We start from the raw sequence: 25,928 nt of genomic DNA, 5'->3' as shown, positions 1-25,928 counted from the left end.
AAAGATATGAAGTGGTCACTTGAGGTGACCACCGTGCAGCAAGGGTCTACTGGTCACTTCTGGTGAAAAGCCTCAAAGCAGTCCTTCTTTTACCACAGCGGCAAAGGGGCATTGTGTGAAGCGCACATTCATCTCACCCTTCAGGGAGCTTGTATATATCTTGCAAAAACAGCTCCATTAGAACAAAGGAAAATAAATGCATGAAGGGACTTCATGCGTGGTGGTCACCCCAGGAGATCAACTACAGCGCCAAGTTACTAAGATCCGTACAGCTTTTCATTTCTTACATGGTCCCTTGACATTAGCAACTCGGACGACATAATGAGCGACTCTCTCAAGATACCACGGGAAAAACATCGCTTCATACGCGTCGGTCTACTGAAGGCGATCTGCTGGACAACGCATAATGTCGATATGAAGAATCACAACTTGGAGAATATACATCGTGGAGTTCTGGCTGGCCAGGAACACTTAGAGACGATACCAAGACACGAAAGAACACGTCTTTACTCGGCCAAGCCGCGATGATGGTGATATCACTAATGGCACTCGATGGTGTGTGGGCGATCGCTGAGCGCGACTTGCGAGTACATCGTTCTGCCGTCGGCACGGCCGCCGCTCCCATAGTATGCATCACCAGTCTACTAAGACCCTTCATGCACGCTGGTCATCCATCAACCTTCACTGATGCCGGGTCCACCACCTGGCGCGCCTTGAGGACGATGGCGGCCGGAAGAAAGCAAACATGTCAGATTGAAGCCCAAACGAAGTAGTGTCATATCTGTCACATTGTCAAATGACTTGTCAAATTACTTATCAAATGCGCCATTGAAAATCCGACACGCAGGGGTCACGTGCTTGAAGAGGGGTAAAAAAATGAAAAGATGGTTACCTGGGGGACCACCGTGCTGCAAAGAGTTAAAAGACGCTGCGACAAAATTTCGGCACGTCTTTTTCTTCGGTTCTTCTGGAATTTCTTTGCGCAAGTAGCAGCGCCCAAATTAAGGCTGGTGTCATTTTAATTCACAGGAGAAACTACCTTGATTTCGGACTATAGGACGACACATATGGGCTACTTTTGGTATAGAAAGCCACGTGGTTTCATGTGACATTGACGAATGCAGCTTCTTTATTATTGGCTTGACGCAACTAGCGTGCAATATTAGCTAGGCCATGCGAGTGAACGCTAAAAACAATTTCCATAGCTCGACAGAAAGAAATGTCTATTTCTAAATGATGTATTCTCAGAACCAACACCACACTTAGTCGGCGAACGTGGTTATGGGACGATAAAGCTGAAAACGCACGACGGCTCCTTTAACGGGCCCAAAATGCGTCTTTCAAGCAAGCGGAGAAAATCGGAATGCGCCCGTCGTTCGATTGTTCAGTATGCGCAAATACTCTTGGTCAAATATGAATGGCGTCCCATCGCGTGGAAGTTATTTCGACAAAAGCTCAACGGAAAATTGAGTGCCCTGCTACATCGACACTAGTGTTCGATGTGATACATTCCACACGTGAGTGACGGGGCGCTAGTAGCGATGACGTCTAAAATTTCCCTGCTCCTATTGTGGCGCCGATGGCTAGAAACGCCCCCACTCTTCATGCCTGACCTTCGAGGCAGCGCTTTCACGAAATTACAAGAGAAAAAAAGTATATTTCAACGTGTGCTCGTCAGTCAACACGTTGCGAAACTGCGGTGAGTTGCAGCCGTCTGATAGGAAGCGCAGAAAAAACTCAATGCTTGTTCATTACAAGCATGTTACAAGTCAACACGGCCGCAAACTATCAAAGTGGAGTAGCGTACAGGCACCCGCTGGCATCGTTAATAGAGGATTTAATTTCACCAGAGCAGAGAAGGTATGGGCTAGTGCGCGCTCCATATACTAATATACATTGCAAATACGTTCAAATCTGACACTTTCGCCGTGCTTTCCCCACTGACAGAATTGCTCCCGCGCGCTGACTCGCTCAATGTATGTCCCGGCTGCGAAAGAGATGGCAGCTGCTGTGAAACTGCATACTTTGTTCGCATATGAACCTCCCGATCTCAATGACTCCGCAACTTGCGCAGATGAACCAGCGAAAAAACTTGTTCGTGGCTTGATCGCTATCGAAGTGTGCACATGCGTGTCTTAGTCGTGTGCTTGCGAGGGTCCATTTCTGCGAACACGCTAAGACACACATGCATAACAACGTTAGCGATGTTACATAGTAGTCTTGGCGTTTTGGGGCAAGTAACACGAACTATAATAATGATGATAATTAGGGTGCGGTCATAGTGATGGGCGACTGAAATTTCGACCACGTGGTGTTTAAAGGGCCAGGCTCCGACTTTATTCACACACCCCCGAACAAGTTCGGCAATTCGTAGAGTAGACCGCAGCGATCACGTTTTCTGAATATTACAGAGCTGCGCGCCGCGGAAATCCTCCATTTCGAAAAAAAAAAAAAATTCCCGCACACCTTTCGAACGCCTGACCAATGCTCCTCCCACGCGCAGTAACCCGGCGACGTGACGCAGCCCGCGGCTTGTGGATTGGTCTAAACCAGGTCTCAACAAACAGTAGCGAAGTCAACGACAGTTCCTGTTCCCAGCCACAGCTACGACAGAGCTATTCAATCATACGAGTTGCGAAACTCTCCATAAGCTCCATGCATCGAAATCGGACACGTGACTGGCCCAATTTTCGGGAGTGAGCAGATGGTCGCGCCACCTGTTGATTAGCACATCCACCATTAAACCCCCCATATCAAAGCATACTCTGCAGACTTTGAAGCTGAAGCTCTCGATCCCAATTGGTTCCTTTCCGCAACTTGCGCAGACGAGCCAGCGAAAAGATCCTGTCCCGACTGGGCTTGATCGTTACCGAAGCGTGCCGCGACACATGTATAACTTAGTCATGCGCTTGCGAGGGTTAATTTCTGCGAATGTGCTGTGCCACGTAGCCGATCTGCCTAGGTTAAGCGACGTTTTCTTGTCTTTTTTTTTTTTCAGCCTTCAACACAAACTATAATGGGTAACGCGAACGATGTGAGCAGATCCCACCACACGATTCGCACGGCTCCAACGAAATCCTGCCATTACGCATTTTAAGAGAACCTACAAGAACCGTTAGAGTCTTCCCCGTTAGCCGAAAACAAAAATTGTGGCCACAGCTGGTCGCTTAGATAACGACAAACACCAATACCCGTAGCGCTGAAAATTACGAGAACCGCGCCATCCGCAGATCACCGGGTGGCTGCTATAGTTCGCGCAACATTGTACACCACATAACGCGCTTTTAGACATTTCTGCTAATGTATTTAACCTTGACGATTACGCAAGGAGAGAAACTAGTCGTTCTCATCCTTGCGCTTTCAAGCAATTTCATACGGATAGCAGCTGCACGCGTCCGTCGAGTTTCATCGTCTGCTACAAGGAGTTTGTTGCTGCAGTAGCGCCACCTGGACCGGAAGTACACAGAAACTGCGTCACTACAGTGCCTAGTATATTCTGGGCACTATAGTATTACTCTCCTCGGAGTTCTTCAAATCCGTGGGGGAGTAGAACAGAGTTGGCTGCGGAACTTACTATTTCCTTGAAGGCTGAGTAAAAGAGACTGCTAATGCTCTGCTACTCAGGTGGAGTTCCCAATCTATGCAACTCTAGCGCCGATGAGGCGTAAATGCGGTCTGTCACTCTGTCCTTTCTGATGGAGTACAATCTTGCGGTTGCATGTTACCACCGAGGCCGCAAAGCGATGCAACTGTCTGCGTCCCGTAACCATATGCGTCAAGTTAATAGGATACTAGTTGCAGGGATAACAAAGGCATGGTTGTGTGATCATGAACTTCGTTCCCTAAGCGCCAACAGCAACACATTCGAAGCAAGAAACAGCGGCAACATCTAAGGCGTCAACAAAAGTTAGTTTACGGCAAAAATTGCTACTAGAGTAAGGTAGAGGCTCGAGAAATATAATAAAGACGAGTTACAAAAAAAAAAAAACTTCACACCTGGGTTCGAACTCGCTACAACGAGGCGGGTACTCTACCACTATGCCACGTCACACCATGCCCACTGCGTGGTACAGTAGACAGTTATAGTTAAGCGTTAGCGTGAAAGCGTAGGTTAAGAGAATGGGGTTACCGTGGAGCATTCGTTCGTTGTGGGCAGCGTCGTATAGTTTAGCGGAATAGCGTTTACGTGCCCCAGCTGGGATGGTGGCACGACCTATTAGGTGGTTAATAAGTTAAACAGTGAAAATGAAAAGAAAACGAGAATGTTTACCTATTCCACCGCGCGAAGCATTGTTAGAAGTTTATTTTAGTGATAATAAAAGTAAATAAATACGAAACACGCACCAAACGCGAAAACATCTACGTTGCCGATTTGTTTGCATCGACCTTGTAGTTAGGCCTAGGCGCGTTCGAAATGGGAAGTTATCTAAAGCACTACGCCATCTTACCCACAATACTTGATCATCGAAGCTCACTGAAGGCAAGCGAAGCCACTTTGAACAGTCGTTTGCTGCGAAGGTGAATGTTTCAACAACTGCGCCAAAATCACTTCGAAGCGGGCGTCCGAGAGCGCCGCTATGTTGTACGTACACTACGTACACCTTCGCTACCACGGTAACGTGAAATCTGAAAATACTGCGCGTACGGGAAGCTGTACGGGTGACGTACGTATCTGCACATGCGCACTTCGATTCCGGTATCACGGTACACCCGGTAACCCGCTAAGCCCGATATACTGTAACTCTCTAATAACAGGCATAAAGAAAACACGCCGTTACGCTGCACGGGTGGGAGCTTGAAAACATACACGAGATTTTCTTTCGCAACTCAACCATGCGTCTTCATAATACGGAAACTACTGGCGCCCACGCATGGCATGCCGCTAATGCTAATACGCCACGTTTCTTTCAGAATTCACCCCAACATAGAAAATGTACAAAAATACCGAGATCTTGGGGCGGATTATCAGCTTTTACTGCCGACGGCAATAGCCGTTTTTCGATTTTTCCGATGGTTGACGTGCGCAGAAATTTTATATCGACTGCAGTGCTCGATAAATAGGAGCGTAGTTAATTGAATAAGGTGTCTTTTCTTGGGCAAGCGACGTCATGCTATAGTGCAGCTCTACATAACCTATTGCTAAAAACCAAATTGCATGTGCCCGAAAGTGTCTCATGGTGTTACTTTATGAACGCGCACCGAACGACAAGCCTGTGTTTGCACGTATGAGTCGGAGAAGTGCCGACGATTGCGCCCGGCGGCTTTCGGCGCCGGTCGAACTCGTCGTGTGCGTCGCGTCGCGGGCTTTTTGAAAGCGCGTCGCATCGAGGCACATCGCTCTTTGTTCGCACACCGCACGCAAGAAACAGTGGTTCATTCAAGTGAACCGACGGCAAGACTTTACTGTAACGATCATTCTTACTCCTCGGCATAGCATACTATTAAACCCAGAAGCACCGATGACATGTATGACTGACGCGGCCGGTGAGCTAGGCCCACATTCGCTGAGAGTGGTACTGGTACGGGTCACAGTTAGTTGGACCGACCTGGGCCGCTGCTGGCTCGCGAAGGTTGAAGTTTGATCCTTTCGGAAATAACAAAGAGGACCCTCTGTTCAGTTTATTGCAAGAACAGGAAAAAAGTGCCACTGCACTATTTAATTGGTATGTTCTGGATAATATTGTGGTTTCCTTTGAAACTGCTGTGAAACACCGACCATGAACAAAGGTGCACCAAATGCTGCAGCTTCTTGTTACGCCATACCTAGAAGAATTGCCCATTTCTAACTGGCCAAAATATGTCAGAAACGGCCACAGGAGCCGCGTAGCTAGTGTGATTGCCGACAGGTTTCCGAGGCTGCTTCTAGCTAATCACACCAAAATGGTAACGGAAAAGAACGAGAAACCAGTTGTTTATTTATGTGCATAAGCCATCCAGATGGGGATTTTAAGATTTAATGCACACGATCTCAGGGGTGGAAGTGGACTTCAGTGTTTTGGAGCAGCTGAGGCAGCAGGAATAATGCTGTTTTGGAGCAGTTTTGCCGCAGTAAAAGGGAAGCTTTGGAACAAGTTCGGAGCGGTGCGTTTTGAAGCAACGTGAATTATTTTGGGGGCAGTAGAGTCAAACGTCAAAAGTTATTTCTGGTAAAAAGATAATACCAGGGGCTCTATCTAAACATTCAGTACTAATGAGCTACCAGACATACCACCCGCAAATGTGTGTGTGTGTGTGTGATACAAGACATGCTCATTACATACTCGGATTGAAACGAAAAGAATATATTCCGCGTGGCAAAAACAGCGAACTATTTCTTTACGTCAACGCACCTACTGCAAAAATCCACCACAGCGTTGCAACTGCTGTTGCACCTAATGAGCGAAACGGATGATAGATAATCGCGGCACACTTCACTTGGCGGAATTTCGTTATACCGACGCCAATTAAACACACAAACTGCTCATCTGTGCTCGGTCTGGGACGAAATGGCGACGAGCAAAACACTCAGCAAATCCGAGCGGACTGGAGCGCGAGCAGCCCGGCAGCGTGGGCAGAGTAGGCGCCGCGCTGCACGGAACTAACCAGGAGATTATCAGAGTCCACGCGACCGCTCCGCGTTTCAGTGACACCGTCAGACTGATAGTCGCTTAGTATCGCGGTAGAGAGAAGCACACTAGTATCGCGGAAAGCCGATAGTGTTGGTTCTATCGCTATTTGAGTCGCTGCATATCCCGGACAGACCACCCCGCACCCTGTGATAACTTCGATGATATGTGGGGTTTAACGTCCCAAAACCACCATATGATTACGAGAGACGCCGTAGTGGAGGGCTCCGGAAATTTCGACCACCTGGGATTCTTTAATGTGCACCCAAATCTGAGCAGACGGGCCTACAACATTTTCGCTTCTATCGGAAATGCAGCCGCCGCAGCCGGGATTCGAATCCGCGACCTGCGGGTCAGCAGCCGAGTACCTTAGCCACTAGACCACTGCGGCGGGTTTTATGCGCAGCATGGCGCAGCACTTGCCCCCCTGTAACCTGGAAGTTGGCAGCACCAAAGTGCACTTTGAATCTATCAGAAAATGCATGTTGCTCATTCACTTGCGTTTTGCTGTGGCTTCAAATCACTGCTGCCCTGTAACTTGACGTGCGCGTGCTTGAATAAATAACCCTATCGCATAAGTAACGACATGTGATAACTGAGATTGCTGGGTGGATCTGCACATTTCATTCTTTTTAAGCGTCGTCTGCTGCAAGTTTATGTCTTCCAGAGGCTCTAAGCCATTCCACTCACATCATATGATATTGCGACGTTGACTGCTGGCGCTCAAGATGAGCTTAAAATAAGATACATTGTGTCCGGCGGCTGAGGTTACGCAGATGTTCCTGGCATGTAACCTGCCGAGGCGCATCTGTACACGCGAGTTACGGAGGCGAAACAGTGAGCTGATAGCGCGCCACCAGAGAGCTGCGGCAGTAAGGGCAGAGCGGAGGAGTGAGTCGCGTCCGGCCGTGGCTCAGCTCTGCGGTAGGCATACGTTGCACAGCGCGATGAAGAAATTATGCACTGCTAAATCTTCATTTGCGTGATGACGCCATTTACAGCACTTGTCCCTTGGCCTCAAGTGGTTGTATAACGGTGTGCGGAGCGACTCGGGCAGGAAAAAAGACAACCTTTCTACATGTTATCGCAAATATGAAAGAACGGCATACACACGCGGCAGAGGAGATACTTTGGTTAGGTTGAATATAATGGCGAGAAGCGCATCGCTGGAATTGCATAGGCGCTAATATGAAAAGGGTCTAGCTGTGTTTTTGCGACCAAGAATAGATTATAGGCCGTGGCCAACGCCGAGCGAACAGGTGAACCTCGGTGCAGTTGGCGGGCGCTGAACTCCCAATGCACGCACCAAGGCGCAGGAATATGAAATTGCAGCGAAATGGCGCAATGCACTTCTCTGGAAATCGCAACGCCGCGCCTTCCCCTGGTGGATTGGCACTGAGGCATTATGGGAGAGCGGAGCGCCGGGCGGGCAGAGCAGACGACGCTTTCCCGCTCTCGCGCGCTTTCATCGCGCGCCGTGAGCGGTTTCGAATGCCGTAAGAAGTTGCTGTTGTGAAGAAACACTACGTCTGACCACTCTGACTTTCATTCACGCATACTAGACTGTGTTGTCCGTCGTAAATAACCTTAATCATCATTGAACATGCTGAATAAGAAAAGCGGTGGACATACTTCCTCGGTTCTTGAATGTGATAATACGCGGAAGTCACCGGACGTTTCCTTCATTTCCCACCACGGTGGTCTAGTGGTTAGGACACTCGGCTGCTGACCCACAGGTCGCGGGATCGAATCCCGGCCGATGGAGGCGAAAATGCTTGAGGCCCGTGTGCTTAGATTAGGTGCACGTTAGCTCTCTCGCTACCACGCCTATTTAAGTCGTTCAATGTGAACGATGCATTTTCAAGTTTAAATTCTCGCGCGCTCGCAGAGTTTGCGGGCAACTAAGCCCTTGATTGATATGTAGGGTTTAACGTCCCAAAACCACCATATGATTATGAGAGACGCCGTAGTGGAGGGCTCCGGAAATTTTGACCACCTGGGGTTCTTTAACGTGCACCGAAATCTGAGCACACGGGCCTACAACATTTCCGCCTCCATCGGAAATGCAGCCGGCGCAGCCGGGATTCAAACCCGCGCCCTGCGGGTCAGCAGCCGAGTACCTTAGCCACTAGACCACCGCGGCGGGGCGGCAACTAAGCCCTTATATGCAAGAAGGGGGGAAACGCAAAAACGAGATCCACGCTGTTTTGGCTGTTCTTTGCTTTTCTCCCTCGCCTCAAACAATTTCAGGTAGCTGCGTCTGCGCACCCCTATAATGGTGTAGTTTTTCCGTGCGAAAGGCCCTAAAAGACGACGCGTTTCTCGCGAATCGAGCGCACCAACAGCAGACTTTGAGGATGGAATCAGCAGCGCCGATTCTGGAGATGTTGACACATCGAATTTCAGCCCCGAGAACGCGTCAAGTCCGGCCGCAAAATTCAGCGAGTGAGGGTCGGCTTTATGTGTGGTGCACATTTTTGTTGTCTAATTAGTAGTACCAGGCGGCGGAGTGTGCACTCCCAGCAATTTTACTCGTTTTGGGGGTCTCAACGTTCTACGAACGTAATTCCTGGCCGGCATCTGTCAAGCGTGTGGCAGTGTCTTTCGAGACGAAACCCCGGGGGTCGGAGGCGCACTCCAGAATAACTCACGGCCCTTGTTCTGGGCCGTTGATTTCATCGAGCTGTTCTTCACTGCACAGCTGACCAGCATGATCTCCGACTACACCAACAAATACGCGTGGACACATGCTTTAGAGACGCAGACATAAGCGGAAAGGGGCAGTTCGTGGAGCAACTTCACTCCCGATGAAGTGCATTGTAAGCCTCATTTACTTCGAAATTACTGAGTTACCTCACCCTCATCTCTACTGGAACACGTCAGAATCATTTTCAAGCCTGATTTCTTTGAATATTATGCACAGAGGCCGTTTTTGTTCGTTCCTTGTCTTTCTAATTGTCCACGGACCCGGAGCAGATCGACCCCGTCTGCGATGACAAGCTGCACAGGATAACCCATCTAGGGCAGGACCCCCACTAACTTTCGTTTTTGTGGAAAGAAAAGTTTTTGACAATATTTCTTGAAACTTGTATACCCTTTTTGCAACATAAGAAGCTACAAATTGTTTATCTTGAATTATTTTTAACCTCATTATTTTTAAAGTTCTTCTCTTTAAAGTGTTAACTTGGCAATCACTGCAGGAACATTTCCTTCTAAACATTTTTTTTTGCTTTATGCGTATAATAAATATGCTACACTTATGTTATTGGACAGACCATTCTTTTAGCTACAGTTTGGTACCAAATATTGTAAATAAAGCATTATTATGTAACCACAAAAATTGTTTTTACACCTAGTAAAGACGGCCCTTTTTCCCGCGGTAGCGAAAGAGTTAAAGAACCTCACGTGGCCGAAATTTTCGGCGCTCTCCACTACGGCGTCTCTCATAACCATTTGGTGGTTTTGGGACGTCAACCCCCCCCCCCCCCCCCAATTATTCGTCCATTGCTTGGTACTACTTCATGGCTTCAATTTTTGTGATGCATCAGTTAGGTTGGACCTGTGGTAAGATGCCTGTGTCCTCACTCTTTGCGATTACGGGGCTGGGATTTTAGACCTGAAGCACACCATGTAATTAACTAGGCTAATTTATTAAGGCGTTCACACCACCCTTTGAAATCTTGCTGCACCTAACAAGGTTTGCACTGACTCCAAAATAGAAAAAAAAAAACTGGTTTTGCATTGCCTCCATGATCAGACCACATTTGGCCAAGCTCAGATGTGATGCGATGACGTGATCACGTGAAGTAGCGTGACATTGTAATAACGTCACAATGTCGGGGGATGCCTGACGTCATATATGTCATCACGTGATGATTTTTTCGATCACCCGACGCCGCCTATGCGGGACACAGTCAAGTTTCACGTTTTATGAGGCATCTAAAACAAAAATTGACCGTCGGTGGCTTTGGCGTCCCGCGGCGGGAACGTAAACAATAGTGATGCGAAAATCCTCGCGTGATGGCGTCACCATAGGACGTCATCGTGACATCACGGATGACTAGATCGTCTAAGCTACTCATGACGGTCCCATGATTACATCATCACAGGACATCGTCACTTTGCACTGCTCTGTGATCGGCCCACCAATCACGGAGGCCGAGCAGACCAGGTGAGGCGCTGAAAGTTTGGAATGCCTCCCGTCATAGAAGCAGTGCGAAGCCACTTTAGGTGCAGAAAACATGCGGGGGGGGGGGGGGGGGGCGGAGGACTAATACATTGACTGAACAACAAAAAGCCTGAAGCTGAAGGGCTGTCCCCTTCAGGTCGCCTTGGGTGAATGCATAAGAAACCCAGTGAGTTTTTTTTTATTGCACAGTTGCACAGTGTTTATTTTTCTCTTTACCACATGATTACGTTCAATCGAATCTGCTTTTATTGACCGGAAACAAAGAGGCCTGACCTATTTTGGCTTTTCGCATAGTTTTTTTGTTGTTTGTGTCAAGGCAAACAGTGTTAGTTGTAGTTTCATTATTATCGATGAAAGCTAGACTCGCCGTCAGTTTCTTATTGCCAACTGATGTAAGTGCTGCTGCGGCATTATATACTCCCACACTGAATGAGGCTTTCACCATTGATTTTAAACTCAGTCTCACCATTAACAGCCTTCCCCCACAATACATATCAACATTTTCTGGCATACTGTGCCCAGAACCCTTTTGGCAAAGGTGACAGGACAGGTTGTATGTTTTCGGCAGCTTGGAAGGGCCTCTATTCAAACCCTGAATTACAAAATTAGCATATTCATAAACCATAATGAAACAAGAGAGCTCAAACAGTAAAAATAGAATACCGTGTCAATTATAATAGTCACGACCTTTCGCGCAGTCAGGTCCAAAATGCTTGAGTTAATGTTCAACTCACAGTCGTGGAAACGACGCTAGGTGGTGGAGTGGCTTGCGGACGCGTCTGCATCGGCTCCACCAACCGACGTTGTTCAACTGAGTTCGATGTGCTTTTCCTCCGAAATTTCTACTGGAGCAACTCCGGGAAGTTTCAAGGAACACCCGGATACCCCATTAACCACGGTAGGTCCACTGGAACCTCCTTTGTGGGTCCTTTTCTCTGACACCAAGGGTTAGGCCTATTTGTGCTTATACACGGCATCGGGCGCCGCAGCACGGAAAGGCGGAACGCGCGGTCGCTTGTTCGGCCGACCCCCGAGGAGGCCATGTCTCATGAGGCTATGGTAGAAGGAGAGAAAGTCCCAAAGAGGAAGCCGAGTCCAGCGGCTGGATTACCGCCCACAGAAAGCGGATAAAACCCGCTTCAAGCACGAGACGCGCTCGGCTAGGCAAACTGGAGCCCATGTTGGCCCCGCTGAAGCCAGCCAGCTGAGAAAGGTTGCCGAAGCCTCCAGGCTACCGCGCCTGCCCACATCGCACTTTCGAGTGGTCGTCCACCCGGGGGAAGGGCTGGACGTGCGAACATGCAGCCAGTTAAAAGTCACGCAAGCCATATTAATGGCTGCGAGGCTGCCCACAGCAGCAGCCGAGGAGGATATCGTGTGTGCGAACGCCATGCAGAATATCTTCGTTATAAGCACACCCTCCGAATTCAATGCCAATGCATACTGCAAAGTGCCGAAAATATTCTTGGCAGATAAAGAGAACTCTATCTCGGCTTACATTACAGCTCCGGGAAACACCCGCAGAGGTGTGGTCAGAGGCATCGACACCGATCTAGCCGAAGCTGCGCTGCAAAGCCTGTTTGTCACACCCAGAAACCCGATGGTGCTCGGAGTCAGGCGCATAAAAGAGACCCCTACCGTGATTGTACTGTTCAACGCCATGAAAGTACCCAACTATGTTCACTGCGGCCCCAACATGCTACGTTGTACCCTGTACAAGAGGCAAATCGACACTTGCCGTAACTGCGGCCGAATCGGCCACATGCACGACGTCTGCCCTAGACCGACTGAAGAAGTGTGTGAAAAGTGCGGGACTTCAATAATCGCAAACGGACACGAATGTGTGCAACCGAAGTGCGCGTTATGCGTAGACGCTCATCTCACCGGTGACCGTACCTGCAAAAACAGATACCAAGTTCCCTACGTTGTAAGAAGACGACGTAGAAAAAGAAGCAAGGGTGGTCACAAGACGAAGAACGCTACGAGCAACGCCGGAGACCGGGAAATCGCCGCTCGTACCGGCTGCGGCTGCTCCCAGGAATGCCGCCACGGAACACTCTCGGGGTTCCCGGGGTGACTTCAACTCGCAACCTACCTGGGCGGACCAGGTAGCCGGAACAGGTGAGGCCCCCGCGCAACCAGGGCAACTGTCACAGCAAACGCGAGACAAAATACAATCACTAGAGCGCGAGAATGCGTCTCTTGGACAGGAATTATCTGATATTTAAGTCAATCTTGCAAGAAATGCAGCAGCGAGAGCGTGCGTCTCGCGACCAAGCTACTCTACTGCAGCCACAGCGTCCGTCAACAGAGGCGCGAAACGCAGGCCCTGAGCCCATGGACGAGGAGACGCTTAACGTCTCAGGCATCCAAATACTGCTTGAAAAGCTGAGAAATGACATTATTGCTGAAATTACCCCTATCAGGCTCCAACTGACCGAGCACACCGCGAGGCTTCATAATTTAGAATCAGACAGGCAGCACGCACTGCTTGGTACACCCCCTTCCAGTCAGTAAAATGGATAATGCAAGCAATCTAGTAATCTGGCACTGGAATTGCGTCAGCTTCCACAAAAGGAAGGCAGTACTGCAACACTATCTTAGCTCTGCTACCGGAAGGTCATCAGTAATCCTCCTCCGTGAAACGCTCACCGATGCAATCGCTCTTCGTCACTATCGTGCTGAAGCATATTTCAAGGAGGGCAAGAGGGGTGTAGCGACACTCGTCTCAAAGCATCTCGCCTATTTACGTCATGACGTTAGGCCGGACTTAAAAATTGAACACATGATCGAGATGTTCCCGACCGCTAAACTTAAGCAATCCGTTTTTATTATAAACGTTTACAGCTCAGCAGCTGACAGAAAAGATGGTATGGTTGGTATGTGGGGTTTAATGTCCCAAAACCACCATATGATTATGAGAGACGCCGTAGTGGAGGGCTCCGGAAATTTCGACCACCTGGGGTTCTTTAACATGCACCCAAATCTGAGCACACGGGCCTACAACATTTCCGCCTCCATCGGAAATGCAGCCGGGATTCGATCCCGTGACCTGCGGGTCAGCAGCCGAGTACCTTAGCCACTGTACCACCGCGGCGGGGCAGCTGACAGAAAAGAGACGTTTCGTGCTCTTTTCCACAAAGCGTGTAAAATTGCCGGTAATCGAACGCTCATCATAGCAGGGGACTTTAACGTACATCATCAAGATTGGGGATATATTGGGATACCGCAAAGGGCAAAGCCCTCGCAGCACAGATCATAGCTTGTGGTCTCACATTGGTCACCGATCCACGATACCCCACCAGAATAGGCAATTCGGTCAGCAGGGATACCATACCAGATTTGACCATGGTTAGGAATGCAGAGGAACCCGTATGGACTAACTTACAAGAGAATCTTAGTAGCGATCACTACATTACCAGCCTCGCGATAAGAATCTCGTCACCACCGCTCAGAAAATTTCACGTCACAAACTGGGATTTTTTTAGAGATATCAGAAAGCAACACGAGAATAAATACAACTCGTCAAACAAATTATTCACCCGCCTCAAACAAGACGTTGCTGCTTCCACAAAGGAAGTGGAGACAGAAAGAAAGAGAGCGCATGGACAGTCGATTAGCCCTCCTGCTGGAAGCTAAAAACGTACTGCCGGCTCAATGGAAAACGCAGAAACTAAACCGACGTTTACGCAAAAAAAAAAAATGCTGAACTTAATAGGCAGATAGATGAGCATAGTAAAACGCTAGCTCGACAGCGATGGGACGAAGTGGAACCTCCTCAAACATCTACTGGGAGATAAACAATCCAAAGCCAATCAGCAACTTACAATTGACAGACTTATCCACAACCTAAAGAACTCTGGTCGGACAGAGACACAAATTATCGATGAGCTCGCCTCGAGATATATTTGCACAGAACCCGCCTCACACAATGACTACCCTCCTGCTTTGCCAGAGAACGGAGCGGACCCTCTTGGTTCCCCCTTCACGTGCGCAGAGGTACGAGAGGTTCTATATGAGCTCAACTGCAGATCAGCTCCGGGTCTTAATGCGATCAGTAACAAACTCTTAAAGAATTTACCTGACGAGGATATCGAGCTTCTAACGAATAAAATCACGTGTGGGAGACCGGCGAGGTTCCGATAGAGTGGCGCGACGCGACCGTCATCCTCATTCCGAAGCCGGGGAAGCCCCTGGAGCTTGGCTCGCTCCGGCCGATATCTCTCACTTCATGCGTGAGGAAGGTTGCTGAGCACGTTATCCTCAAGCGGGCCACTCAATTTGCCGAGGAAAGGAATCTCTTTCCATTTAATGTAATTGGATTCAGGCCGTCCATGTCAACGCAAGATGATCATTGGCAGGGTCTCCAGAGACACCAGAGCTGTTCTGGCACTTGACCTGGAAAAGACCTTCGACAAGGTCAAATACTATCACATACTTTATTCCATTAAAGAAGCGGGTCTAGGAGAACATTTTTACAACTACATCAGCTCATTTCTTATAAATAGAAAAGCTATCATTCGCCTAGGATCTCTCGGCTCGAAGACGTCTGATCTTGGACCCAGAGGCACTCCACAAGGGGCAGTGCTATCCCGATTTCTATTTAACGTATCGCTGAGAGCACTTTCGCACAGTCTGCCCGAGATTGAAAGTCTCGGTCACGCCTTCTACGCCGACGACATCACCGTCTGGTGCGAGGGAGGTAGTGATGGGCAAATTGAAGAGCGATTACAAACAGCGATCAGGGTTGTCGAAGATTTTCTTCACAAGACAGGACTCTGCTGGTCGGCTAATTAATCGGAACTGCTCCTTTACCGGCCAACAATCGGTGCAAAGAAAGAAAGTTGCCCAAATATCTTGATCACCACAACGAACGGCTCTATTAGTGCGATCGTAAAGAAAGAATCCTCGGTATGTTCCTGGAGGAGGATGGCAGTAACGCCTACACGTTAGAACGCATCGCAGCCAAAGCCGATTCCATGACAAAATTAATAACGAGGGTGGCCAACAAACGAAGGGGGCTATCCGAGGAGAACCTTCGTAGACTCTTTCACGCCTTCCTAATGAGCCACATACTACATCGTCCTGGCCCACACGTGGAGCAGGAGGAATGAAGCCCGATTAGAATAAATAAATTCGCAAGAACATAAAAAAGGTACTAGGTCTCCCACAGAGCACCAGTACAGAACATCTATTGGCGCTGGGTGTCCACAACACGTTTAGAGAAATAGTAGAAGCACAACAGGTGGCCCAAGTTGCAAGACTGGCTTCCACGGAGGCTGGCAGACAGTTACTAGCGCATATTGGTATACGGTCTCCCATCGCCAGACAGAGGGAGTGCGCGCTCCCTGTCAAAGTCAGGGAAATGTATACTGTATCTCAGGTACCTAGAAACACGCACCCCCAATACAACTGCGGCAGACGCAAAGCAAGGGCCAGAGCCCTTCTTCGAACAGCGGCTACTATTAAGGACAATGTCGCCTTCGTTGACGCAGCGCAATACGCAGCTTCCAATCACTTAGTTTCGGCAGCTACGTTGTTACGGGGAGAGCTGCTGACATCACTTACGTTCAAAAATTCGGATGCCGACAAAGCCGAACAGGTGGCAGTGGCCATCGCCATGGCCAGAAGGAACCGTTCTATTATTTACACGGACTCGCGAGCCGCCACTAGAACATTCATGAAAGACTCGGTCTGCAAAGAAGCCGCTCGCGTTTTCTCTGCTGCATCTTGGACAGGCAAAAAACATATAATTTGGTTCCCTGGTCATGTGGGCAGTGATGGTCACGAAACCATCCAGAACGCCAACGAACTTGCACACTCCCAGGCGCGAGGTCTCACACACCGCGCCGGAAGTGCGCACTCGGAGGCTGAGGGACGGCAGTGGCAAAGGGACCCTCTTCTCACTTTCAACGAGGTGTGTAAGCACTATCAGCTAGGGCGTAGGAAGTTTCCGCTTCCACGCCCACACCTAAACAGACCACAGGTAATCACCCTGCGAATGTTACAAACAAACACGTACAAACACGACTTGCACGGGGTATGACCATACCAATTAGCCCAATCTGCCACACTTCTAAGTTACATTTCTAGTTACTCGGGCTCTTTTTCGTGTGTTTCTCTTCATTCATTCATCGCCATCTCCATTTGCCGTGCGCGCACCTTTCCCTTCTGCATTCGCACCAAGCAGCTCCCTTTGTACGTTGCACGGGGGCTCAGGGTCTCCCTCCACTGAGGAAGACTGGCTCCAGCTTATCACCACCTCCGCAAAGGACCAGCAGCTAAGGGCTGTCCAGAGAGGCCGCGAAGTCACCGAGAGCTTTAACCTCCCGGTGCCATCGAAGGTGGGGCCCCCAGACGGTACCCCCCGATGGGGGCATTCTCGTCTTCTCAGGACCAAATAAAGTTTCTTGACTGACTGACTGTCGTGGAAACGGGAACTACGCAGAGACAGCATGTCTTACGCTGTTTGAAAACAAATACTGCATGCGAAGTATCCGCTCTGTGGACGTGCTGGTGTTTACTACTCTCTCAGTATCCAAAGTGCAAAGTTTCAAATCTACACAGCATAGTGGGGCTCGGACCCATTTATAAGGGTGAAATTTTGACATTGACTATCGTTCGCGACGGTCTTGGACCACGTATCGCGCGGAAGCATATCACGAGCGATAGTGCCCGACATAAAGAACTAATAATGAAGCTGTACGGTCATCCTGACAATAAAACAAACGAGGAAAGCTTCTGCTAAGTGGAAATACGATCAACGAAGCACAGGGGACTCGCCGCGAAACGCTTCCAATTCAATGCGCCTTTTCGCGGGTACTCTGTGAGTGCACACTGAAGCAGTGTTCTTACGCGCTGCTGGAAAAGGGGTGAGCCAAGCTTCCGCGAGCAGACGACCCTCCGCCGGCGCTGCGGCTTCCCATGATACTTTGCAGCCGCCGTAGGGGCGCGCGTCTGGAAAGGTCCATTTAAAGTCCCGTAATATAGAGAAAGTACCGACACTCGCCTCAATAACCTCTCTAAAGTGTCCAACCCTCCTCTCCCAAGTGTCGAAAATCTATATCCTCTTCCGAACGGCCACCGTGCGGGCGCCGGCACTATAACCCGGCTCGCGCCACTTTCCTACCAAGAATGCTAGGTCACGCTGATATGACGCGCGCTGTTCGTGGTGGCCCGAGAGGCGGGAGAAGAGGGGGCGCAGAGCCGCGGCTTGGTTAAAAGAATGGCGGTACTCTCCTAAAAATATCCAGGGGCTTTAGGTCCACTGACGCAGTCGGACGACCACTGCCAGCACGTTAAAGGGACACTCAAGAGCAAAACTCTTTTTTGCGTATTAGTAACGTACTATTTCCCAATCCCGAAAACACCTCTGTTACAGCGACATAGGAGAGAAAACACACGAAAATAAAATGTGGGTGGATAGATTCCCGCAACAAACGCCACGACATAGTAAATTTTTAAAGCGCCTACTGGGTCCTTCAACTTGATAAAAATGAAACACTATCAACAGAAAAAGTTTGCGGAACGCGAAATGTTCGATAATTCCCGCTTTGTCTGGGAATGTAATTTCGAAATAAACGTTTCAAACAGTACTTGGCATTCCAATCTATACGGTAATCAGCTTGATTACAAGCATTAGGCACCGATATAGCAGAAATTCGCATTTGTTGTGGATCCAACGTCCATTTTGCTGTTTATAGTACATTGTCTTCTGTGGGTGCCCTAGGCCCCTAGCATACGAAATTTCGGAAAATTTCATTAAGCGGAAAAACGAAAAATACATGTTGAAATGTGTTACATCACACGCGCAGATTTCGGCCCGAAATTTTAAACACAAACTTCAACCTTGAAGCATGGTGGTTTGGGCTAGTTGGTATGACATAACGATTGTTATAGCGCGAGCTCCAAACGACCACTAAGGGACAAGACGACGAGCACTACCTTGACTCTGCAGCGAGGCGAGAATATCTTGCCACAGCTAAAGGAACTTTGAACAAGGGAAATATTTTATTATTAAAATGAGTAATGACTATTTGAGGCACACCAAAAAGGACATCTTTCGTATCCATGGCATGCACACACCGGAGCCAGAGAACACGAATGAAACAATTCACTTTTATCTTTTTTTCAATGGGCATTATCACAAGTCAAGACGGTTCACTGGGTTTGCGCAATTCGCCTCCTGCATGCAGCCGCAGAAATATCCCAGCCAGCAATGCATTCGTTGTTTACGTGCAGCGAATTGCACTGTTCTTGTGACGTCACACCTGTGCTAACACGTCATTGCGAAGCCACCCTGTCAATGCGGAATTGCTGTTTAAAGGCAGTGGTATTAAAAATCATATTCCGTGCATTCCTAAGCACTTCTCGACACCAGTTTCTTTTTATTTACGGCAGCAGCCCGTGAATACTCAAAATTCGTGGCTTTAATGGGAAAAAAAAAATCTAGTGCGTCAAAATTTGAGATAATTATAAGCCAACGTGATCCGGGCAATATATAAAAGGCACGCGCGAAGGATACTGCGGCGGAACATATGCGCGATTGCGCTTTGCACGCCGTGCTCAGCTGCGGGCGGCGCGAGTAAAACGATTCGAGAAAATATATCTGAGCCCCTGGTGCACGTGAGACCACTTCCGCTCTGCTGCAATACAACAACCCACTTACCGCCACGGGGCGTTGCAATCAGACGCACCAGCGCGACTTGTGTATTTTGTTACGGGGATGTCAATAAAGCTTCGAAAGAAGGGGGCGACCATATTCGCCGAGCATGCGAGTCCGTTGGCGGAGCTCGAGTGATATGCACACATCACTGGAGATCCGCCCATGCACATCGGCGGCCACGTGCAGGAGGTACCTGGAGCAGCGGCACGATGTCCGGAGGCGAGGCCGGCGGCAGCGCGCAGCTGCCGATGCCGCAGGAGCGCAGCGCCGACGTGGCCAGGCCCAGGGGCACGGCACAGCCGCTCACGTTCACGAACATGGCACGCACTGGCGCGGGACACGCCAGTGCGGGCCCGACGCGCGCGCGCCCCGGCGGTCGGAGTGCGCCCACCAATGGGGGACGCACATCGACCCGCACGTGCAGCAGTACACCACTGCGTCGCACGCCTGCCACTCCCTCGAATCGTTTACATGCGCTGCTGCAACCGTAACAGCCGATATTCCCACTAAACGAGCGATATGATGCGCCAATAACGTCCACGAGCATGCCGCACAGACGCAATGCGCCACGTGCACACACAAATTATCGCAAGAAGGCCATACGCCAACTAAATAGCGCACATCTTGCAACGCGCCAGGGCTCCCAGAGCAAGCTGCCCGACACACATTGGCAAGCCACAGTTCGCGAGAATTGGGCAGGCACAGCGAGGGGCTGTCCAGCCAGCTCTCCCGCCTGACTACATCCTCACGATTTTCACCGCAATGGGCGCGGATTACAAGGGAGCAAGAATCGTCTGTTGGGCCGACGGTTGCTTCCCACCACGACTGCATTGAAGCAGCCGTGGGGCGTAGGAATGCTTGGAAGGGGTGCGTCTTTTGCACAACTGCAACACCATGGACCATGCCCCGTATCCCTGACGGTCGGAAACTACGACCACCTTGCGCAACGAAGTCATTCAGGACTGGAGAGAGAAAAAAAAAATCCTTCGCATTGTGGGAATCAATGTGATGCGAAGCTGCCTGAACCGGGCTTTGAGCCAAGCATCAGGACTGACGACTGCGTGCGGTTCCAGTGTTCCAGTTCACTGACGCCGTCATCCGATGCAAGATCGGTACATACGCTGTCCTCTCGAAAGACGTGCACGCTACAGAACCACGAGGTGCGTGTCGTCCCAGTCGCATTCTTCCGGAATCCAGCAAAGAGAGAAGTACAGCCTCCAGCATTTTTAATAATATCGCGCGAGCATCGACCACAGACAATATCAGCACCCCACAACGGCGATAATCTGCGAGACCGGCAACAGTACACGCAGGCGCACAAAGCAGCGCTAGCGCCGTCTGCCATGCTGTTATTTTCAGAACGATGCACGCCCCACCACAATGGCTATATTAGTCTCCTTAGATAAAAAAAATAGGAAAACAAAAGTAGTGTGAACAAAACCATGCGCACAACTTAAACAACGATCTACCGATACATGTTCTCTCCATCTTTCTTGTGATTACAGTCAAAGAAACTGCTCAAAGTTGATGCACACGGAAACTTGAATGAAAAAGTTAATAAACAGCCAAAAAAGGCATTTTACCACACAGTCTTTGTCCGTTTATTCCACCTAAAGAAGGTGCTAGTGCCCCGCCGCGGTGGTCTAGTGGCTAAGGTACTCGGCTGCTGACCCGCAGGTCGCGGGATCAAATCCCGGCTGCGGCGGCTGCATTCCCGATAAAGGGGGAAAAATTGTAGGCCCGCGTGCTCAGATTTGGGCGCACGTTTAAAAACCCCAGGTGGTGAAAATTTCCGGAGCCCTTCACTACGGCGTCTCTCATAATCAAATGGAGGTTCTGGGAGGTTAAACCCCACATATCAATCAAATCATCAAAGACGGCGCTAGTATTGGCCGCAGCGCATGCTGTTTACCGCAAACGTGGAAATAAAAAGAAAACAACGTTCGTGACGTTTTTATCTGCGATTGAGCGCACTGCGGGCGCATTCAACAAAGAAAGGGAGTGTTTCATCCCGAAACGAAACACCCTGGCAGACGACGCTTGCGCAAACTGCTGCCGGTCTCGCATATTATCGCCGTTTAAGGCGCCGATACTGCATGCGGTCCACGCTTGCGCAATATCATTAAAAATGCTGGAGGCTGTACTATATGCTCTGAAAGCGCCATTTTCACCCACTTTACTCTCTCATTTACATCACAATTTCACCAATACACTTAACGAACATCCCGTACAGCTCCATTATCCACTGGCTTTCATATACCACAATTTTGTGGGCCGTGGAAGGTGGCCTACTGAGGGTTCCAAGACGTATGCGACAAAAGGTGTTCGCTAAATGACATTTCAATCGCCTTCATTGATGACTGATATGTAGAGTTTAACGTCCCAAAACCACGAGTCTTTGAGCAGACAGCAGCGCCTGACTGCTCCGATAGCTATGGCGGCGCAAGCACCCGTGGCCGGAGAGTTTGTGCCTCCAGGTGGATTTCAACATACTGTAAATATACTGTAATCGTTCTTCCGCTATGTCACCATGAAGAAAGGGGGAGAACGTTTTCAACGTTGCTACGACGTTGTCGCGACTTTGCTAACGGATAAACCAGATGCGTGCGTCATGCAAGAGACTCACCGCCGTATTCATGGACCGACCTTAACTTATCGCGGTAAGGCTACGTAGGAAAGGACGAGAAAAGTACAAGTATAAAAGGCAAGTTTCAGAAACCTCCCTTATCCGGTCTTAAGGGCGCCTTATGAAAGGCGTCTGAACTCGTCGAGTACAGGCCCTATGTGCGAGGGTAGGAATATTTTTGCTACAAAATCATTACCGCAAGCATCAATAAATTAGCTTTACTGCAAGAAACTAATAACCGTACGCGCAGAAGCAGCCAAACGTAAACAGCAGAATTATTTGTTTAAGCACCAGCAGTTTCTCGCCTAGCCACTTTCCTGCCACTCCCGTCGACGCAGTGGCGTGGTCAAGTGACTTGTTATTTCGACGTCTTTTATGTTGCTGTGTTCGGTGGTGTTATCGTGCTCCCTTCAGCGTTCGCAGTTTTCTTTACCTTGTTTTTTGAAATTTCACCAGATTTACTTGATAGTTTGGGCAGATTTCCAGCGTTTTTTTTTTTTCAACGAAGTTGCATGTATTGTGGAACGGTGCACTCAAGTGAACTTCACCGACGAAGTGGCTACACCCTGACAAATTTTGTCGACAAGTACCAAGACAGACACCGTGCGCCTTCAGAGAAAACGAAAAACGTGGAAGCAGCACACGATATAACTCCACAACCGACACAATGTGCATGCGTGAACGGTCGACCGAACAACCAAAAAAAAGTGTCTGCGTCACTTCGAGAAGATTTACCTGTACGGCAAAAGTGTTTTTGCACCGATACCAGATATCCGCTGGGCCTGTATACTCGTGAGACGGTCGGCTACGAGACATTAGACAGTTATAGTATACCGTGATAGCGGGTGTACCGTGACAGCGGTATCGAAGTGCGCCTGCGCAGATACGTACGTTACCCGTACTGCTTACTGTACGCGCGCTATTTTTCAGATTTAACGTTACCGTGGTAGCGTAGGTGTACGTAGTGTACGTATAACATGGCGGCGCTCTCGGACGCCCGCTTCGAAGTGATTTTGGCATAATTGCTGAAAGATTCACTTTGTTCGCAGAAAACGACTGTTTAACGTGGCTTCGCTTGCCTCCAGTTAGCTTCGATGACCAAGTATTACGGATAAGTTGGCGTAGTTTTTGAGATAGCTTCCCATTTTGAACGCGTCTAGGTCTAACTACAAGATCGATGTAAACATATCAGCCACATAAACGTCTTCGCGTTTGGCGCGTGGTTACTATTATTACTGAAATAAACTTGAAACAATGCTTCACGCGGCGGCATAGGCGAACATTCTCGCTTTCTTTTCCTTTTCACTGTTCTTTGACTTATCAACCATACATTAGGTAGCGCCACCGTCCCAGCTAGGGCCCGTAAACCACGTAAATGCTGTCCCGCTAAACTATAAGACGCTGTCCACAACGAAAGTTTGCTGCACGTTAGTTAACGCCATTTCCTTAACCTCCGCGATCACGCTAACGGTAAACTATAACTGTCTATTGACAAGGCCGATGAGCAGATGCACGAGACGGGGCGCAGCGAGCCCCCAACCATGGATGTGTCCCCGCAGGCACCGCGCAGAGAGCGGATTCTTCACGGCACTTTTCGTGAAGCGGGGGCGGCACGCAAATTATTGCTTGTCCTAGGTTTCAACCAAGTTTCAACCAAGTTTCCAATCTAATAAAATTGAAGCTGTGCAAAACCGCTCCGCGAGGTTCATACTTTCTAACTATCACCGCACTTCCAGTGTTACTAACATGAAATCCAGCCTTGACCTTGCTCCTCTTGCTACTCGCCGGAAACTTGCTCGCCTTTGTGTGCTGCATAAAGCGTATCACCATAACCCCATACTTAAATCACGTTGGCTCAACCCTCCCTTTTTCCTATCTGAACGCCTCGACCATCATTACAAGGTTTATATTCCGCGCCAAAACACCGTAACATACTCCCATTCTTTTTTACCAAAAACATGCCATGATTGGAACAACCTGCCTGCGTCACTAGTCACGATTATTAATCATGAACGCTTTCGGGCGGCACTAGAAAATTTTATGCATTGATGTGCTCAACGAATTTTCTTTTTCCCTGGTTTTGTTTGCTGCTGTTCGGTTACCGTTCATTTGTGTATCGCAAATACGTTGTGCCATGTTGTAATTTTTTTTTCAATTTTTTTTTCTTTTTTTTTCGCGGTGCTTCCTTGTTTGATTTTGATTTTTTGATTCCTTGTTTGATTTGTCGCGGTGCTTCCTGTTGTCGCGGTGCTTCATTTATCTCGAGTGTTGTACGCATGTACTGAATGTGATTTGTTTTTCACGTTTCAATTGTATTTTTTTTGTCTTCTAAACCCACTCCCCTCTATAATGCTGTATGCCCTGAGGGTACAATAAATAAATAAATAAATAAGTTCCGTCGAACGTTGAGGACTCTCCGAGGCGGGGACGTGTATGCGCGCGCTGTGCCGTTCAATATTTTTTTTTTCTTTGCGGTCCACATATGCAACGGAATACGCGAAGTTGCAGTCCTCCGCCATGTTAAAGGAGGCCTTAAGGTTATATAGGCTACCTTAACCAAAGGTACAAAGGTAGGTTCTTGAAACGCGTCAAGGGCGGACCTATGGTCATAAGGATAAGTTCAAGTGAAGTTTGTGAGTACGGGGGTTACAATCACGGTAAGCTGTTATTGGGTAAGCTCGATACCTATTCGCGGTGACTACGGAGAGTGGCCGGACGGCGTGCTTCTTTGTCTCGCGAAGTGCTTTGTGCGTCGCTACGACCTTGTCGGGGCATCGCTTTGACCTCATGCGAAGGGCGAGAAAGAGAACAGATTTACACCAGAGAGGGCACCACAGCCCCGTTCGCTTGGGCCGCCCTCATCTCACTCACTGCAAGGTTTTTTTTTTTTTTTTTGTTGCTCTGCGAAACAATGACATGCACATCCACTGCTACAGCGTTGGCAAAGCTGCGTTTTTTTTTGTAGTTTTGCTAATCTGAGTTTTAGCATGAACCTACAGATCATGCGCAAAGCGCTGCCAGGCCTAAGCTACGTAACTCAGTTCACTCCTTAATTGATGTCCCACCAAGCAAAGCACTAATTAATACCTGCCAAGTTTAAAGATTCTGAATCCGGGAAATTTCCGCTAGGGGTAGGGGTGCGCTGAATTATTTGCTCCTATTTGTTTTTTCGGCTAACAAAACTAGGACAAACAAACAAAACATTGCGACAAACAAGACGGGGTGGGGGGTGGGGGGTCAATCTCAAGCGCCAACATAAGCGTTGGGGTCTTATAGTGGTTTGGAGTGGCCAAATACACGAGGGTAGCGTTTCCCACTAAGGTGAGAGCCTCAAAGGATCAACAGAACATATTTCCGCCAAAACAACGCGCCGGCGCAGCTGGCTGCCGCAAAAGCGCGGGTCAAAGCTTTGCCCACTACTAGATTCTTTTCATAGGAACGCCAAAACGCGTCTGGCCCCTTTTTATTACGATAGCAATTATATGAACAGTGTAGGACGTCACTGCATTGCCGTGTACGTAGGGCCATTCCTACGGCTACGTCATGCCCTCATTCTCTACGCGTGCGCCGGCAGAGGGGAGGGGGAGCAGCTTTCATCTTGAAATTTGACCCATTTCCGCGGTGCGTAGCATTGCAAAGTTTGGCAGACGTGATCATGAACGCCTCGTCTGCGCATTGCGCTTGTCAGCTCAAAATCGTCAAACCTGGTGAGTGGCCCTTTAAGATACCGAAGGCTCACCATCTGATCTATTAATGCATGCATACAGACTATTCTACGGATGGGTTTTGTTGGGCTGTTGTTAACCTTCGTGTTTCGCATCGTTAACAAGTAAACTAACCCGC

The 25,928-nt window shown here is 49.0% G+C and overlaps 1 protein-coding gene across 10 annotated transcripts in view; it reads right to left on the bottom strand.

Moving 5' to 3' along the window:
- LOC119175652 (nucleolysin TIAR) overlaps positions 1-25,928 on the bottom strand; it is a 153,010-nt gene that overhangs the window by 72,178 nt on the left and 54,904 nt on the right. For 4 of the 10 annotated variants that reach the window (XM_075881803.1, XM_075881804.1, XM_075881800.1 and 1 more), the window contains exon 1: positions 19,653-19,793. The exons of the other annotated variants lie outside the window; for them this stretch is intronic. In XM_075881803.1, coding sequence (XP_075737918.1) covers positions 19,653-19,778 — 126 coding nt within the window. In that variant the 5' untranslated portion in view covers positions 19,779-19,793. Of the gene's footprint in view, positions 1-19,652; positions 19,794-25,928 lie in introns of those variants that run through there. 10 annotated transcript variants of the gene reach the window in all.

The sequence above is a fragment of the Rhipicephalus microplus genome, chromosome X (assembly GCF_043290135.1).
Source record: "Rhipicephalus microplus isolate Deutch F79 chromosome X, USDA_Rmic, whole genome shotgun sequence".
NCBI lineage: Eukaryota > Metazoa > Arthropoda > Arachnida > Ixodida > Ixodidae > Rhipicephalus > Rhipicephalus microplus.
This window is presented reverse-complemented; position numbering and strand designations above follow the sequence as displayed.